The following is a 17,604-nucleotide window of genomic DNA, read 5'->3' on the forward strand; positions in this document are numbered from 1 at the left end:
CTGCCTTACACAGCACTGTTGTTAACTGGAAAGATGATTTGGCTTCTGAGAAGGAAGTATGGAAATATTGTTCCAATTTGCTGGCAGCTGGCACCACATTGTGTGCTGTGCACAGACATCCATCTCCCACCCATAGATCCCATCTTTGATATTTACCAAAGTGCCAGGGGGCCTCTCACTCCATCACAACTTCTGTTGTTATTAGTACAACTATCTAGAAAGGAGCAGCCACCTCGAGACCTAGGGAGCCAGTTCATTATTCTAATGACTTCTGCCTTTGCTGGTCCCCAGAAGTTCAGGGGACAGATGGGAATGGGGGAAGCCAGATGCCAGCACTATTCCCTCATTGGCAAAATCAGCAGAGCCTAGGCTGGAGCCCTCATTATGCTACGAAGGGGCAGAGGCTTGGCCTGGGGAAATGCAGGTCACCATAACATGGCGGTCATTTTTAACCACATCCTTATGCCCCAGGGATCATGCCCGATAGACTAGTCAAGGCAGGCCACTGCCACAGGCAGGCAGAACAATGACTGTGTCATCTACTGGAAGGACAAGGGTGTCTGTTGAGTGAAGCACACATGCTGTGTGCGTTCAGCCTGTCTGTCTATAGAAACAGATGGCTTGGGGAATCGAGCCACCCCAGCCTGGTCTCCCAAGGCTGCGGAAGTGTGAGCTGGCAGCATATGAGCACTGAGGAAACAGGAAGGCTGCACAGGACTGTTAGAGTAGCAACCAATTCCCAAAGACTAGCAAGGCACGGGGCACAGCGTTATCAGCATGGGGAAAGGCAGCAACCAACTCAGCTGCTGGCTCCACTTTGCCACCATCTGAGCATCTGACGGCTACCTGCCTCTCTAGCAGCTGTTATTGATGCTACACACTGGGAACATGGGCTGCAGGGTGAGAAGACCTTGTTTGAGATAGGCAACTCTGATGTCATTGGATTGGGGTCTCTGGTATCCAGGTCTACGATGGTAGTAACAACTCCGCCCGTTTGCTGGGGGTCTTCAGCCGCTCTGAGATGTTGGGGGTGACTTTGAACAGCACATCCAGCAGCCTGTGGCTCGACTTCATCACAGATGCCGAAAACACCAGCAAAGGCTTTGAACTTCAGTTCTCTAGTAAGTCTGTATTGGTTCTGAATGGACTGTGACGTCAGACATTCCCATTTTGTTCATATGAGCTAGTGTGACCAGCAGACACACACACCAAAAAAAAAAAAAAAAAAAAAAAAAAAAAAAAGCAGTGGGTGATTGGTAACTAGTGGATGGATATAGAAAATGTGGTATGTCCATACAATGGAGTATTATCTGGCAGCCAAAAGGAAGAAATTATTTGTGCTATAACATATATGAAGAAAAAGAAACCAGACACCACAAAGGACATAGGTTTTAAGAACCTCACAGAGTTAATACGTAGAGACAGGGGGAAGTTATCTGAGGGAGTAAGGGTGAAAATATTCTACAACTGTGATAATAATTTCACCATTATGTGAGTGTAAGAGATGCAGGCTCTTCACTACTTGAGATGGGCAAATTGTGTTGTAGTGTTTCCAGTAGCCCTTGGGATTTCCTTTGCTGGGCGCTGAGATGTCTCACACAGGGATCTTTGCCTCTTTCAAAAGTGCCTCCATGTAACGGGATTAAATAGAGTCACATTTGAATTCCATTTCTATTAACTGAAAATGGTGTGAATTTCGAGCAATTTAGTTAACCTTCCCAAGTCAATGCTCTCAATTGCAGAGTGCCAATAATTACACCCACCTGCAAGACCCCTGTGAATAACAAATGAGAAGCAAGGTCTTTGGAGTCCCACAGAGTACAGTGGGAGCTCGAGGGAGTCTCTTCTCCTCCAGACCTTTCAACACAACCACATGCACAGTGATGTTCCCTGTGCTACTCTGTCTTCTCATAGCACCCCAGTGGTCCAAATGGAAGCCACAGATCCCACTCCCAGAATGCTACAGGCTCAATCAAAGAAATAAAAAACCCAGCCCCAAGTGTGCATGCTATTAAATTTTTAATTCATTTGCATAAAACAGCACAGACATACTTCCCTCCACAGAGAATGGAAATAGGGCTGGGTCATGAGCCTGAGTCACACCTGGGGGAGGTGGCCAGGGCATCTCAGGATACAGGCTGGAGTGGGAGGGGGATCGGCATGGCTCTGTCACCATGGTCTTTGCTCACTCTCTTCCATCTTCCCCAGGTTTTGAACTCATCCGATGTGAGGACCCAGGGACCCCACAGTTCGGCTATAAGGTTCACGATGGAGGTCATTTTGCAGGAAGCTCTGTGACCTTCAGCTGTGACCCTGGCTATACTCTTCGGGGCAGTGAGGAGCTGATGTGTCTGAGTGGGGAACGCAGGACCTGGGACCGACCGCTGCCCACCTGTGTCGGTAGGACAACTCTTGATTGGCAAGGAAGTCCTTGTCCCTTCCCTTAGCTGAGCTCCAGCCCTGGCCTCACAAAGGGTAGCCAGGCCCCAGGGCTGTCAACCAGGATTGGATCTGTCTGTTAGAGAGCACTGTGGCCTAGTAGCCACCCTTCTCCATTTCTTCACACTCACACTTGATTTCACAGGCAGTGCAGTTCACACATTTAGTCAGTGATGCCAGAGCCAAGTCATGGCCTCAGACTCATAGCACAGATAATAGAGAAGTGAGAACAGTCTCTAGTGGAATGAAAGGATGGCTACAGGGCTTCCTGTGACACCAAGGCTCAAATGAGCCTGCAGTTGGCTCCAGGTCCCGGTTTCCCTGTAGTTAAAATGAGTTCATGCTCCCTTTCCCAGGGAAGTGCTGGGAGAAAGACCAAGATAAAGAGCTAGACCTGATCTAGTGCCTAAGGAAGACTGTGATGGTGAGCATGCATCTTCCTGAGCCTGTGGTTCTTCACGACATCAGCAGACATCCCCTGGAGACTTTGCATGTGTGTCAAAGGACCAGAAACTGTGGTCCAAGACAGAACTGAAACATAAGCAGGACACCACCATTCTGTTTCTCTTCCCTACTGCTCAGAATCCCATGGCCCTACTCATCCTTTTCCCCAAAACCAGATCTTTCCCATCAAGACTCATGCTCCCAACACAGCAATTTACCTGAGCAGCATGGGTGGATCTGATGAGAACAAAATAACCACTAGGGGAAGTCATGAGTGCCTACCAAACCACATGTCTGGGTATGTGAGCACAGAGAAAGGAGGAGAAAAGGAAAATCTGTCCCTGCCACTGGGACGCCCCTGTCCTACCAAAGAGAGTAGGTACACAGATGGACCCTTGTCACAAGGACACATCCTGACTATGAAGTTCTGATCAGAGTCCCCAGATGATGTAAGAGGGCTCCACATAGGACTTGGAAGAATAGATACAATCTCACCATCAAGAGGGGTAGGTCCAGCCTGAGCACATACAGGGCCAACCAGATGAACAGCATGGTGAGAAGTCATAGTGGCCATGGTTGGTCCTATTCCCTTGGATAAATACATTGTAATGGGGTCTCCACATAACAGAGTCAAGAGCCAGTATTTCAAGCCAGGAAGTAGACATGACCAGCCCTTATGGTTTCCTTCCTTTGCTGATAAGGGTGTGTGTGTGTGTGTGTGTGTGTGTGTGTGTGTGTGTGTGTTCACGCATGTGCAGATACACATGCATATGTGTGTATATTCATGATAAAACCTGAGGTCATCATCGGTGCTTTTTCTCAGGAGTCATCCACTTTGTTTTGGTTTTTTGTTTTTGTTTTTGTTTGAAACAGGGTCTCTCACTGGGACCTAGGGCTGGCCAATCCAGCTAGGCTCACTGGCCCCATGGATCTTTATTGCTCCAGTCTGGGATTCCAACGCTAGAATTTTGCCATCTGTGACACTTCCTCTTTTTAATGCCCTTTTATCATTCATGTTCCAAGCACCATGTAAGTGCTTAGAATTCAGAGATGAGCTCTCTCAGGTCAGCCATGGAGACACATGCATAAACAGACAGCAGTGTGGTACCACAAGGCAAGCAAAATAAATGAGAGACTGTGGCTCCCATAAGATAACTGTTTGCTTTGCAGAAAGGGTTCCCTGTCAGATCCCTCTACTTAACAATGTCTCAGTTACATTGGATTTAGAGGACTCACTCAATTGGGGCTAGGAAATACTATTATATTTCAGGCCTTGGAAATCTTCAATGAGACTTCCTCAGACTCCATTGCAGTTAGGGAAGTGAGGTCCTGTGCGTGTGCGTGTGTGTGTGTGTGTGTGTGTGTGTGTGTGTGTGTGTGTGTGTGTGTGTGTGTGTGTGTTGAGGGTAGAGTTCAGCATGGGCTACTGACATGACTGCTGTAGTTTATATACTCCAGTGTTTCCTTTATTGATAAAGAGAATCCCCAGCCCAAGTACAGCAGCCAAACCTCCAGGATGGGAAGAAGGGAGCGGGCCAGGAAAAACAGAATCTCAGGGAGTCACCGCTAGTGAATGCTGCAAGCTGTGTACTGAGGCCCTCTGTCCTTCTGCCAGCCTTGAATAAAGTGGCCCCATGAGGAAGGAAGCAGAAGCTAGGTCCCTCTGAAGCCTTCCCCTGGGGCTTCTGTCTCCAAACACCCAGCCTCTGAGGTGGGAGTGGAATGTGCTCACAGTCAAGGTCATGGATGATCCCACACACACACACACTCACTGTCCCAGCTTCCTGCTCCCAATCAGATTGTCACTCATCTTCCAAGGTCATGGACGATGCCCCTCCCCACTGTCCAAGCTTCCTGCTCCTATCAGATTGTCACTCATCCTCTCACTCCCCACCACAGGCTCACTTACCTTGGTATCTTTCAATCAAGTTGGACCCACCCGCCCAGCATCACCACAGAATAGCAGCCCTCAGGAAAGATAGAACAAAGGATCTAGTGTTCTGAGCACTCCTACCAGAAGTAGGTTTCTCCCGAAACCTTTCCTTAGTGGTCCCAGGTGAAGCCTCAGGATCAGAGTGATGTTTGATGGGTCAGTCACAGTAACAGGTGAATCTCAGCCTTCCCTCTGTAACTTCTCTAGCTTTTAGCTCCTTGCTTAACCAATCACGCTCCTACCCAGCTCAGCCTTAAACCTCTTCATTTTTCCTCATGCTTCCTTGATTCAGACACAGTAATTTTCCTGGGAAGCAATAAGCTTCTACTCACTGGGCCGTGCATCTATTCATTCAGTAAATACTTATTAAACTTGTGCTGCGTGCCCAACACTCTACTACACGCTCGATATGCGGTCTATAGCCAGGTCTCCGTAGCCAAGATCCTGGTGTGGCAGAGGAGATGGGCACTATTTTAATGCACTTGGAATATATTTGTTTTATTCACACTCTGCTGGAAACAAAGGAAGATAGTATCCAATTTACCTAACTAGGAGAGGGTGTCACAAAAGTGTCAAAGGAAGTGTAGATGGAAATTTCTGTCCTATCGTGGCCCATAACCATTCAGTCCCAAACAAGCACACTGTTTTGCCTATTGCTTAGGCTTCTTATTGGCTAGCTCTCTCTTAATTATTAACTCGTTTCTATTAATCTGTGTATCTCCACGTGGTCTTGGTTCACCGGTGATGCCCAGACCGGTGCTCAGATGCTCACTGGTCCCACCTACTATCTTTCTCTATCCCTGTTTTGATTTCCTGCTGGGCTAAATCTTGCCTGTCCATTGGCTGAAACAGCATTATTCATCAACCAATAAGAGAAACATGTATTCACAGCATACAGAAGGACATCCGCATTCAAGGAAGGGCACTTACCATGTTGTTGGTCCAAACAGGCTGCATGGGCTTTGGGGTTAGTTCATCAGCCTTGGCATGACCTGGTCTTCTTCTGGAGTCAGGGAGGACAAAGAAAGGGCCACCAAGGGATATGGACTTTGCTCGAGAAGCATGACACATTCTTCTCTTTGGGACTCCCCCAGAGAGCGCTGTGGAGATGGACAACTGTGCCAACTGAGAGATGGAGAGGGCCTGAGGAAAGACTCTAGCATTGGAAGCAAAGTAGGAACAATGTGGAAAATGTCTCTCCAAGATTCAGAGACAGGGTCTTAGAAATATGCCTGACCAGAGGAGGCTGCGGCTGGGGGAGCCACCAGCTCATGGGTTAAGTGACTCCCTCTGGTGGGGATCACAGGTCTCTCCACTGGTTTCCATGCCTTAAGGCTCAATCCTCTGTGCCCCATGCGCTGCCACTATAGTCCCCTCCCTCACCTTTGTAAGAGAGTTCACTCCCATGCACACACACTGCACTTCCCTACAGGACCCGGGCGTACATGTCTTTCAACATCCCATGCCTGCCCAGCTCTAGCCCTGCTGTCCACCACTGCTCATCTCCAGCTTGTCCTGCCATGCCCCTCCTCCTCTCTCTAACAGCAGGTCTCTTTCTCCTGTCCCTCCCAGACTCCCTTGCCACCACCCAAGCTGTTCAACTCTGGCTCCTCCTTCAAAGTGCATTTGAATCCAAACCCTGCCTGACTCTGGCCTGCTGGGGGAACTGGCCTCTTCCTCCTGGGCACCAGGAGTGAGCATGTGCCAGGATAGGAAGTTGTACAGTGGTACCTCCTGCACTGGCCCTGGCCTGGGAAAGGACTGGGTCTAGTCAGCAGTGTGCTCCCTGTCAGCTAGAGCAGGTCCCTTTGCTTCATGACCAGGTACAAACCCCTTCCTCCAAGGAGTTTGTTTGGTCATAGAGTAGGCAGTCCTAGTCTTGAGGGCTGATTCACTTACATGTTTATTAACCCACTGAAAGCACACAATTCGATTGAGTTTGTTCATTCACGGGGTTGTGTAACCATTACAACCTAGTTCTGAACAGTTTCTCCTTCCAAAAGAAAGTCTACCACCCATTAGCAGTCACTCATTTCTCACTCCTGCAAGCCTTGCATGTGCTTTGCATTCTCTAGTCTTGCTTATTCTGGATATTTTGTATAAATGAAATCACACCGTATATAGTCTTTTGTGTCTGGTTTCTTTCACTTAGCAGCATGTTTTCCAAATCCACATTGCAGGTGTATGTGAACTGCATTCCTTTTTATGGGTGACTAACATTCTGTGGATAGATATGCCACATTTTGTATTTCCTTTCTTCAGTTGGTGGACACTGACCTTATCTGCACTTACTGACTACTATGAATAACACTGCTAAGAACTTTTATGTTCAAGTTTTTATGTGAGCATATGTTTTTGCTTCTTCTGAGAGAAGTTACATAGTGCACGGTGTGATTTACATTTAACAATTTGAAGAAACTACCTACCAGCTTGCTTTCCAAAGTATCATTGTGCATTCCTACCAGTCATAGGGAAACTCCAGTTCCCTAGCAGCTTCTCCTGTGCTTGCTATTTTGTTATCAACACTGTCACAACCATCCAGGTGGGGATGGGGTGATTTTGATTGCCAGTTCCACAATAATGACAAATCCTCATGTTCATATTGGTCATTCATATATCTTCTTTGGACACATGTCTACTAATATGTTTTGCCTAGCCTTTTATTATTGAGTATTAAGAGTTTGTTTCTGGTTCTGAGTCTAGTTTCACCTAGGGAGCTTTTGCAAGCTCTGCTTAACTACCTAGAATGAGCCACAGGGACTTGAGGGACACTCAGTGACTGTGAGATGCTCAGGCCACCCCATGATACTTGTTCTGTTACAATTTCTTCCAGCTGAGTGTGGAGGGACGGTGAGAGGAGAGGTGTCAGGGCAGGTGCTGTCACCTGGTTACCCAGCTCCCTATGAACACAATCTCAACTGCATCTGGACCATCGAGGCAGACGCCGGATGCACCATTGGGTAAGTGTCCAGAGCCAACAAAGGAGTACTTGTCACTTGTTGTCAAGGGGAGCTGTCGCCAGCATCATTGACAGACCCCTGGCAATTGTCAGGACCCTCCTACCACTGTGCGAGGCCCGTGCGATCAGTAGTCACCACAGAGACCCTAGGTTTGGGCTAGGCCTGTGGGGCTCGGCCTCAGCCTCATGAAGGCTGCCTCCAAGGCCACACATTTCACTGCCGGAACGTTTCTACCATAGAGCTGCAGGGGCCCAGGCTTGGAGCGACACACCTCAATCACTGTGGGCCTCTTTCTCTGGGTAGGTGGGGTGACAGATAAAGCTCTGGAATGACAAGCTGTGTACTGGGTTCAGTGTGGCACTTCAGTCCCAGTGCCAGTGCCAGTCCTAGAAGCCAGTCCAGATGTGCTCCAGCTCTTTGAGCCAGGCAGGCTACTTCTGTTTCCCTCTCTGCTTCCTGTAAAATGGATGCCAGAAGAGCTCATATGTCAGGGCTGTGTGGGATTAACTAACAAAAGCCTGCAATGTCTGACGCTGGTACATTTTCCTCCCAGGAAAGCTCCCTTCCCAAACCAGCAATGCTATTGGTGGTGTTAACCCAGGTCCATTTGAACACAAGACAGATAAGCATTCAAGTAAAAGCTCTGTGTGTCTAAGCTTTGCACGCACGCACACACACACACACACACACACACACACACGCACACACACACACACACACACACAAACCTGTGGAATACTACAGATCTTTCCAGATCTCCACATTATATCACACTGCTGGCTAGGTGAGCCTTGAACTGTATGGTTCAGAGGAGGTAGGAGGCAAAGGGTAGGCTGGAGTGGTAGTGTGCTGAGGGGTGTGCAGAATGAGAGAACGGGCTGGCTGGAGTAGGGGCGGCATATGGATGGGATTAGACTGGCCTGGTTATGGAGAACCTTAAATGCTAACAAATAAGAGGGAGCCAAGGCAAGTCTTTCAGAGTGGGCCCACCAAGGTTATTGACAGTGCAGAGAGCTCACAGGAAGTCACCATCAAGGACTAGGGATAAAGAGAGAGCCAAGGAAAGGGCAGAGTTGTGACTAGCGGATCCCTGCTCTTGGGTTTGTGGTAGGAGATGTGAATGTGTTGCTAAAAGAGATTTAAACATTCCTGTTTCTTGGTATGCAGCACCTGGAATTGAGGAAATGCACATTTTTTAATTATACCCCATGCACTGAGAGGTCAGTGGCACACATGGGGACTTAGGATTTCACAAAGGGATAGTGCTGCTAGAACGATTTTTGGGACACTCACCAGCCTATGTACCCCCGATGAAGTCCGTTGGCATGTCACAGAGTGAAAGTTGAGTTTCTCATTCCAGCTTTCAAAGCCACCATGGCTTCAACCAACCCCTCTGTGTTCTTTCTCAGCACATGTCTGGAAAAGATAAATTGCTGGTGACCCTCTATGTGGACACTCACAGTCAAGAAAGCCCAATGAATAAATGAACAGGGAGGATTGGGGTGGAAAGGTAGTTGTATGGTTAGTGACTCTACAATAGACCCCCCAGGCCCTGACTGCTGGAGAGCAAAGAGCTGTTTCTCTTTAGAGCATGCATATGCAAATCAGGAGGGATCTCCTGACTCTCCTGACTCAGGGCATCATTCATTCATTTATTCATTCACTCCTTCGTGTAACAATGTTACTACCTGCTATTACACAAGTAGAGACTCTATATTTCCTGTTCAAAGAAAGTCCCATAGGCAGGCACAGAATGAGATTGAGGGGGAAGTGAATGGAAAGGCAAATCAGGAGGTTCAGAAAGTCATCCTGAAGATGAAGCCAGAGCTGAGCCCTCACAAGGATGGCCAGAAGGTTGCCAGGTAGCCAAGAAGGGCCAGAAGCAGGGGAATAGCTTCCTAGTAAGGCAAGGTAACCCCCACCCATACATCCCAACTCCCCATGAAAGAGCTGGAGCCAGGAATGATTCCCAGCCAATATGAAGTCCTATGATTTGGAGACTGCCAGCAATAGGGGATAGCAGAGCAGAGGCCACCATAGTGGAGGGCCTCAGGCTGTGTGCTGAGTGTGGGCATCTGGCAGTTTTATGGAGAGCGAGTGTGCTGAAGGGACAGGGTGCACTGGGGAATTCTGGGAGGAGGCTATCTCCAGGGTTTGCTAGGCGAGGAGACCTGAACCAGGTAGCTGCAATAGAGATGAAGAAAGAGAAACCAACTGACTTCATTCTTGGTAAATATGCAAAACATGCCTAATGACGCAAGGAACAGTACCTAAAATATACAGAGAGGCTGGAAGAGTGATAGCCAGCACCTGTCACTCAGTGAGAGCTGTTGGGATTTTATCTGCTTTGTCTTCTTCTTTCCTGGAAAGTTTACTCTTTGGTTGTAACATTAGAAAGTCCATTGGCTACATTGTGATGCTTGGTCTCTATCCATTTGACCAGCGCTGTCCAAAGAGAAGGCATAGCCCACGTTAGCATCCCAAAGAGTTGCTGCAGCGCTTCCTTAGGGATTAAGACTTTGCAGCAGGGATAGAAGAAGACATTCACAGGTTCAAGGACTACAGGGAAAGCATGAGAGACAAGAGTGGGGGTGCACAGCAAGAGTAAGGACAAGTTCACTGCCGAGGAAAGCCAGCCAGAAGCTGAGGATGGGCAGGCAGGCAGGGGCTCAGGTCAAAGACAAAATGATAGATAGGCTCTCCAGAACAGGACGAGAAAAAGGAGGCCGTGGGGCCTGCTGCCTGTGTGTCCCGTACTCGTGTGTGTGTGTGTGTGTGTGTGTGTGTGTGTGTGTGTGTGTGTGTGAGAGAGAGAGAGAGAGAGAGAGAGAGAGAGAGAGAGTGAATGTGTACACAAAGGGAAACAGAATATTAAAATATGAAGATAATTGGTTCTGCAAGATGGCTCAGTGGGTAAGGGCACCTGACATCCCAGGTTCAATCTCCAGGCCTCACATGGTAGACGGAGATAACTGGCTTCCCTAAATCACCTTCTGGCCTCCGCAAGTGTGCCATGGCACACGCATACACACAATAAATAAATAAATAAATAAATAAATAAATAAATAAATAATAAATTGAAAGCATATGAAGATTCACCAGCCTCATTCTGACAAGTTTCTCGCAGGAGCTACTGCTATGTAAGTGGAGATCTTCCAGCCACACTGAGAGGTGCCAGGAATGAAAATGGGGGACAAGACACTCCCCACCTTGAGTCCCCATCCAGCTCCATCATCCCTCTGCATTTGCCTTGTCTCTTTCTTTCTGTCTTCCTCTCCCCAGCTCTCTCCCTCTCCTTCTCACCCCTCAGCCCTCCACTTCGTCTTGCCTGAAATAACCAGCAACTAAATAAAAGGAGCTAATAACTACACAGATCTGAAGACAGCCCTTTGCATTCGAGTCCCTATTTAGTTTTTTTTTTTCTATACAGAATATTATTAGACTTTTTCTATTTAAAAAAAAATAGGGGGCCATAATGATGGCTCAGCCTAATGACCTGAATTTCAATGCGGAGATTCACATGGTAGAAGAAGAGAACCAGAAACTGCCCTGCCTCCCCCCACTTCTCTCTCTCCCTCTCCCTCTCTCTCTCTCTCTGCCTCTCTCTCTTTCTCTCTATTTCTCTCTCACACACACACACATACACACTATGGCATATGACTGTATTTTATGTTTAATAAAAATAGGAAGTCATTTTTAAAAATTCAAAATGCCACTATAACAAAGGTCACAGAGTATAAATCCAAAGTCCTTGCATCTCACTGTGAAATCTTATTCTTCCACACACTCCACTTAAAATAACCTCAGGTCCCCCATTGCTCTTGTAATTCCTCTAGGCACGTTTGTGTAGCCACAATGCAAAGCCAGCAAGCACAGCTTCTTAAACAAGTCTGTCTCGTTGCCAGCCTTGGCAATTTGCTTTTTGTTTTATCACTTAACCACAGTCATGATCTCATGTCAGTATCAAGGGACCTGCCTCCCATGTCTCAAGGCTGCAGAGAAGGCCTTTGTGAGCTGAGCCATAGTCGATAGAACCTCTCCCTGTGGATAAAGCAAATTGTTTCAGATTTTTCACTCCAATGAACACCTTTGTATATGAATCTTCGAACACATATCCAATTCTTTCCTTCAGATATACTCTTTGAAGGCAGATGTTGACATTTGACCTTGAAGTCCCCCTCCCCCCCCCCCCCCCAGATACTGAGTCAGCTTTCCAAACCTTTAGTGGCCTGTGAGAAGGCTGACTTTCCACACAGCATCCCTCCCTGTGCCTGTTCTCTTCCCCTTTACCAATTTACTGCTTCCAGCTCTTTTGTGGGGCCAAGGAATTTCACTTGGGTGCACAGTGTCTGCCTGGCCTCATTCCTAAACACTTTCTCATTTCAACTTAAAATCCAGAAAAATCTAAAAATCTTTGTTAAAGTCACTAAATGCTCATATAGTGTGTGTGTGTGTGTGTGTGTGTGTGTGTATGTATGTACTCGCACGTGCGCGCACGTGCATGCACATGCGCGTGCGTGCATGCTGGAGTGCATGCATGTGTATGTAGGTGTCTGTGCACATGTGTTCACTTGCATGAGGTCAGACATCAACACTGGGTATCTTCTTCAATGGCTCTCCTCTGTACTCTCAAGACGAGATCTCTCACTAAATGTGGAGCTGAGCCCACCTATTCAGCTGACCAACAAGGCCCAGGGACCTTATGTGTCAGCCTCCCCAGCACTGGCATTACAGGTGCGTGCTGGGTGTTACAGGAGCGTGCTGCAGGGCTAGGTTTTTTTGTGTGGATTCTGGGGACCTGAACTCAAGTCCTCATGCTCTGCTTGTGGAGCAAACGCTTTACCAACTGAGCCATCACCATGGCCCCATGGTGTTTTCATTTCTACTGCATTTGTACCCGTTTGACTTTTTCAACCTGTTTTATTAGTCTTCCCCGGATGCTTAAGACATGAAAAGACTCAAAACTCCATATTTCTCTCACATCATGGAGAGCCTGCTTTCCCTCAAACAGAGGATGCTATGCTGCTTCTCTGCTGAGCTCTTCCGATTTGACTCTCTCCCATCCTTGGCTGAACTGATTTAATTGGCTTTGTTTTTCTTCTACTGTTGAAAGTTCCTCCATTCTGTTTTCAGCCCCTCTCTCCCTGATCACAACCCCCTCCCTCTGTTCATCCTGGAAACCTTGTTACTGTTTTCACATGGAGCCTTTTGTTTTCCCACTGCTCTTGACAGCCTGCATTTGTTTGTATCAATGTGCCATCATCTGCATCCCTCTGAGGACACACTTGTGTTTTGTTTTACGATGCCACTTGTTTTCCAGCATCCACGCATGTAGCAGTTAGGCCATTCAGGCCTGATTGTTCAACTGGATTCTTGATGTCCCACGAGTTCCATTGTTTGTGTCACTTTGAGTCATAGCTAGGAGCTGGACTGGAGCACAGGACTACCTGCGTGCTTATTATCTGCTTAGCTTGGCACTCTCTTTCAGCGTTGTCTGTGAAATGGTGATTAAGGGCACTGGCTCCTTGGGAGGGGTAAGTGGGTCAATGTTTACAACCCACTTGGAATGGTAGCTGCCCTAGAAATGAGAGGGAGAGTTGTCCATTTTACCCAGTCAGTGCATCCCCTAAGTGCTATAGGCTGTAAGTCACCTGTAAAGGTCATGGGTGGTGGATGCTGTGCCCTGAGCAGGAACTGAGGCACCAGATATGGGAGGAGATGTGGGATGGCTGCGGCTCCTGGCAGCAGGGACAGAAGACCCCAAGGGGCCTTTCCAGGGGCACCTGACCCCACCCTGATGAAGTATCAGGTGTGTCCAGAGGGACCTGCTGCCAGACTCAGCTCAAAAGCCGAGCAAGACTCCACGAAAGGGGCCGCAGGCCCTGGCCTGAACCTCACAGAGCTACCAACCCCACCCTGCATGTAGCCAGGCTAGAGAGTAGGCAGTTGCTGGTATTCTTAGCAAGAGTGGGCTGGCAAATGAAACTTTCCTATGGATACAGTGACCTTCACAGTTTTTAGTGGGTGCTCTTAGTGGGAGCTCAAGAGCTCCACCAAGGCCTGGCAGTTCATACACAGGAAGGTGTAGGACATGGCTTCCTCCATGCAGTTCCACCCAGTAACAATACAGAAACCATGAGGTTCACCCCATAAAGTTGTGACCTCCTCTCCATCTCCAGGGTGGGGCTGGAATTTTCCTCCTTATGATCTGTGGAATAGTTTAGAGTATTAGACACAGAAAAGGTAGCAAAGGCTTAGGCATTGGCACTGCATCTCTGACCACTGTCTATCAAGCCTCTATAGCATGCCAGGCTCCAGACAAGTGTCAGCCCTGTCTTACAGAGGATCGCCTGGATGCCCAAACAGTGTGGGGTATGTGGAGCCCATCTGACTCTCCAGCCATTGTTCTTTCAACCTGCCCTTCTGTCCCTGGCCTAACTGCACTTAATACAGGGGGTATTAGAGACACCAGGGTCTTTGTCGTGTTGTGCAGGGACAACACAAAGAACTGACTGAAGTCTAGCCCTGGTTAAGGAACAACAGTCAAGCAGTTGGTAGATGGCACTAGCACGCACAGGCCACAGAGACCATACTGGAGTTGCATGGTGGGTTGGTCGAGGAGGAGGAGGGATGTCAGCAGCCTTCTGAGGGCCAGAAGTACACTGTATCAGTTCCCAGTAGAACAGGAGCTGTTAGAACAGGAGCTGAAGGAACTAACAACATTCAGTTCAACTAAAAAACGTGGAGCAATATCCAGGCATCAGGCACTGTACCAGGCACCAAGAGTGTAAGCATAAATGAGACAGTCTTTTCCCATCAAGGTCTCAGAAAGAAATTATGTCTATTGGGAATGGAAATAGAAACGCTGACTAACGCTGGCTTCACAGATGGGGAGCTCTTTTTTCTCTAAAACAAGAATCTAAAGGTCCCTTCCAGACCTGGCCCAGCTGCCTGTGGCACCTTGACCTCGGCTATTGCTATGGTATCCTGAGGCTTCCAACCTTGTGGTTATCTTGGTCAGCTGTTGCAGCTCTAGGTTGCCGTATCTGTGCCATTCTAGAAAAAGGTAGGGGAAAGGCCTAGAAGTCTCTGCTCTTAGGGTTTGTGTGTTTTCCTGGGAAGCCTTGCTACCCGTCCTTCCTACGGGTTATTAGACAGAACTTGTTGAAGAAAAATGAGAAACCAGTGTCTCTCTGCTTTGCAGTCTACACAGCAGAGACAGGGGAGAGGTTTGGAAACAGTACAGATTGTCAAGATTCCAGCAAAATGTGATAATGTAGGCTACAGCAGAAGTACCTAGGTGGCACATGAAGGCAGGAAGCCAGAAACAAAACTATTCTAGCCATACTTAAAGAAGAGGGGAGTGGGGCTGGGGAATGGATCACTGGTGATGTGCTTGCCGCACAAGCATGGAGACCTGAGTTGAGATTCCCCAGAACTCGTGCAAAAACCAGGTTCAGCAGTGAAGGTCAGTCACCCCAGTGCTGGGGGACAGTGGATCCCTGACACTCACTGGCCAGCTGATCTAGTGGAATCAATAAACTCCAGGTTTGGTGGTAGACCCATTCCACTGCCAGGTAAGGTAGAGAGCAATGGAAGAAGATACTTGGGATCAACCTGGCCTCAACACTCACACACGTGCCCATATACACACACCTGTGCATATGTGTGCTCTTTTACACACATGCACACACCTCTAGTGTGCCTAGATCTTACACATACACAATGGCAATATCAGTAAGTGTTCCGTTTGAAGGCTAATAGGAACGGCTCCCCCAAGCTCACATAACAGAGGAAGGCATGAATACATATAGCCATGCTTACCAATCTCATGATCTGGAGTGACAGGGTGGCATTGCTGCTTCTGGAAGATCAGGGGTAGAAGCTCGGTGGAGAAACTGGCTGAGAAACCAGAGAAGGGCCTAATATGACCTATTTGACAACAGTGGTTACATTCAGAAGGACGGAGTTTCTTGCATACAAGTACAGTTGGGACTAGTAACTATAGATATATAGGGACTATAGAGAGTAGCAGCAGGAAGGCAGATATGATGGTTCTCTACAGATGTGCCCTCCCTGTAGGGGTCTGGGACCAGTGGAATGTGGGGACCTTTTTGCTGTTGGACATTGATTCTCTGCCTAATACCCATATAGCTGCAATGCTCCTATTTGGCCAGTAAGTGCTCTTTGTTCCTTGTAACCTGCAGGGTGTTTTGTTTTGTTTTGTTTTGTTTTGTTTTGTTTTGTGACAAAAGTGAGGGTAAACTGCAAGCCTCATTCTTAGCTGTTGGCCATCCAGCAGCAAGGCTGCCAAGAGGAGGTTCAGAGGAAGCAGCTCCCTGCCTAGTGGAGCTTGTCTTCCCGGGAGGATACCGAACTAGACAAAATGCCTGGCTGTGCCTGTAGCCCAGAGCCCCTGCTGCACTCTAAGATCTGTCATAGTGTAGAGCTGTTCTCCACAGCGGTCAGCCAGCAAGTGGGCAGCTGGCCCGGAGGAGGCAGAAGGCACTGGAAGCAAGGCTTGTAAGCAGCAGCTTACAGAAGGTTTCTTTTAAAAGAGCAATGGTGAGTTAAACTTTAAACAGTGAAGATCCGTGTAGCCGCGCTGTGAGAGCAACCTCCTGAAGGAGCCACACAGATCAGCACACCCAGCAGGCATCGCTTTTCAGCCTTAAGATTGCCTAGAATCAGGAAATGGCCAAAAAGAGCCAGAATGCTGTTAGCAAGGAGAGGAGGTGGACAGCCGGGTAGGTATAAATGTGGCTGTAAGGACAAAACTGAGCTCTGGTGATTTCGTTGTCCATGGGTTGCCGCTAGAGAAAAAAAAAAAAAAAAAAAAAAAAAAAAAACACAAGCTACTTCAAATTATCTAAGTACGATAAGCCAGCCAAGCTAGCAAGAGTAGTTGAATTAGCCAGAACACACTCTCTGGCTGCCAGCCTAGGATCTCAGGCATGAATTCTGGTGTCTCTTAGGAGAATTAGCCTCACCTACCTTCTTGTCTAGCACACTGGACCCTAGCAATCTCTCCCTTCGAAATGACAGACTAAACATAATAATACACAAATAAGATAAATGCACAAGATGTTTCATAAAGTATAGCACTCATGAGAAAAAAATAACTTTTTCTAAAGAAACAGAACCATTTTTTTTTAAAAGAAAGGTTTTTGTTTTGTTTTGTTAAATACTCCAGGAGACAGAAAAAATACAAAGGACTAACTAAAGCTGGGTTTGTCGCTGAGTGGCAAAACACTTGCCTAGTGTTCCAGATTCATGTTGATGCTGTAATGAAACACTCTGATCAAGTGTGCAACTTGGGAAGGAAAGGGTTTATTTGGCTTATACTTCCAGGTCACAGTTCATCAGTGAAGGAAGTCAGGGTGGGAATTCAAGGCAAGAATCATGGTCGGAAGCTGTTTTCTGGATCACTCTCTGGCTCACTCGAAGGCTTGTGTTTAATCAGCTTTATTATATAGCCTAGGGATGGTGCCAGCCACAGTGGGCTGAGCCCTCCTACATCAATTAATAATCAAGGTGATTGCCTACAGACCTGCCTGCAGGCCAGTCTGTTCTAGGCAGGCCTTCCATCTAAGCTTCCCTCTCAGATGACTCTAAGCTGTGTCATGTTGATAATTCATGATAACTAGGACACCTAGCCCTTGATTCTACCCCCAGGATGTCAAAAAATAAAAACAGAATAGATGGTAGGTATCCTGATGGACTGTACACATAATACTGTCATTTAATTATAAAGCACAGGGATGCTAATGGGGATGGATGGGTGGGTGGAGGAGGGGGAGCGCCTGAGAGAGAAAGGAAGTGATGGCG

At 47.6% G+C, this 17,604-nt stretch overlaps 1 protein-coding gene across 1 annotated transcript in view; it reads left to right on the forward strand.

Moving 5' to 3' along the window:
- Csmd2 (CUB and Sushi multiple domains 2) overlaps window positions 1–17,604 on the forward strand; it is a 537,775-nt gene that overhangs the window by 395,151 nt on the left and 125,020 nt on the right. Inside the window, exons 23-25 of the mRNA XM_051188846.1 lie at window positions 965–1,121; window positions 2,209–2,400; window positions 7,650–7,776. Of these exons, the coding sequence (XP_051044803.1) occupies window positions 965–1,121; window positions 2,209–2,400; window positions 7,650–7,776 (476 nt within the window). The remainder of the gene's footprint in view (window positions 1–964; window positions 1,122–2,208; window positions 2,401–7,649; window positions 7,777–17,604) is intronic.

This window comes from Phodopus roborovskii, unplaced genomic scaffold (genome assembly GCF_943737965.1).
Source record: "Phodopus roborovskii unplaced genomic scaffold, PHOROB, whole genome shotgun sequence".
In the NCBI taxonomy this organism is placed as follows: domain Eukaryota; kingdom Metazoa; phylum Chordata; class Mammalia; order Rodentia; family Cricetidae; genus Phodopus; species Phodopus roborovskii.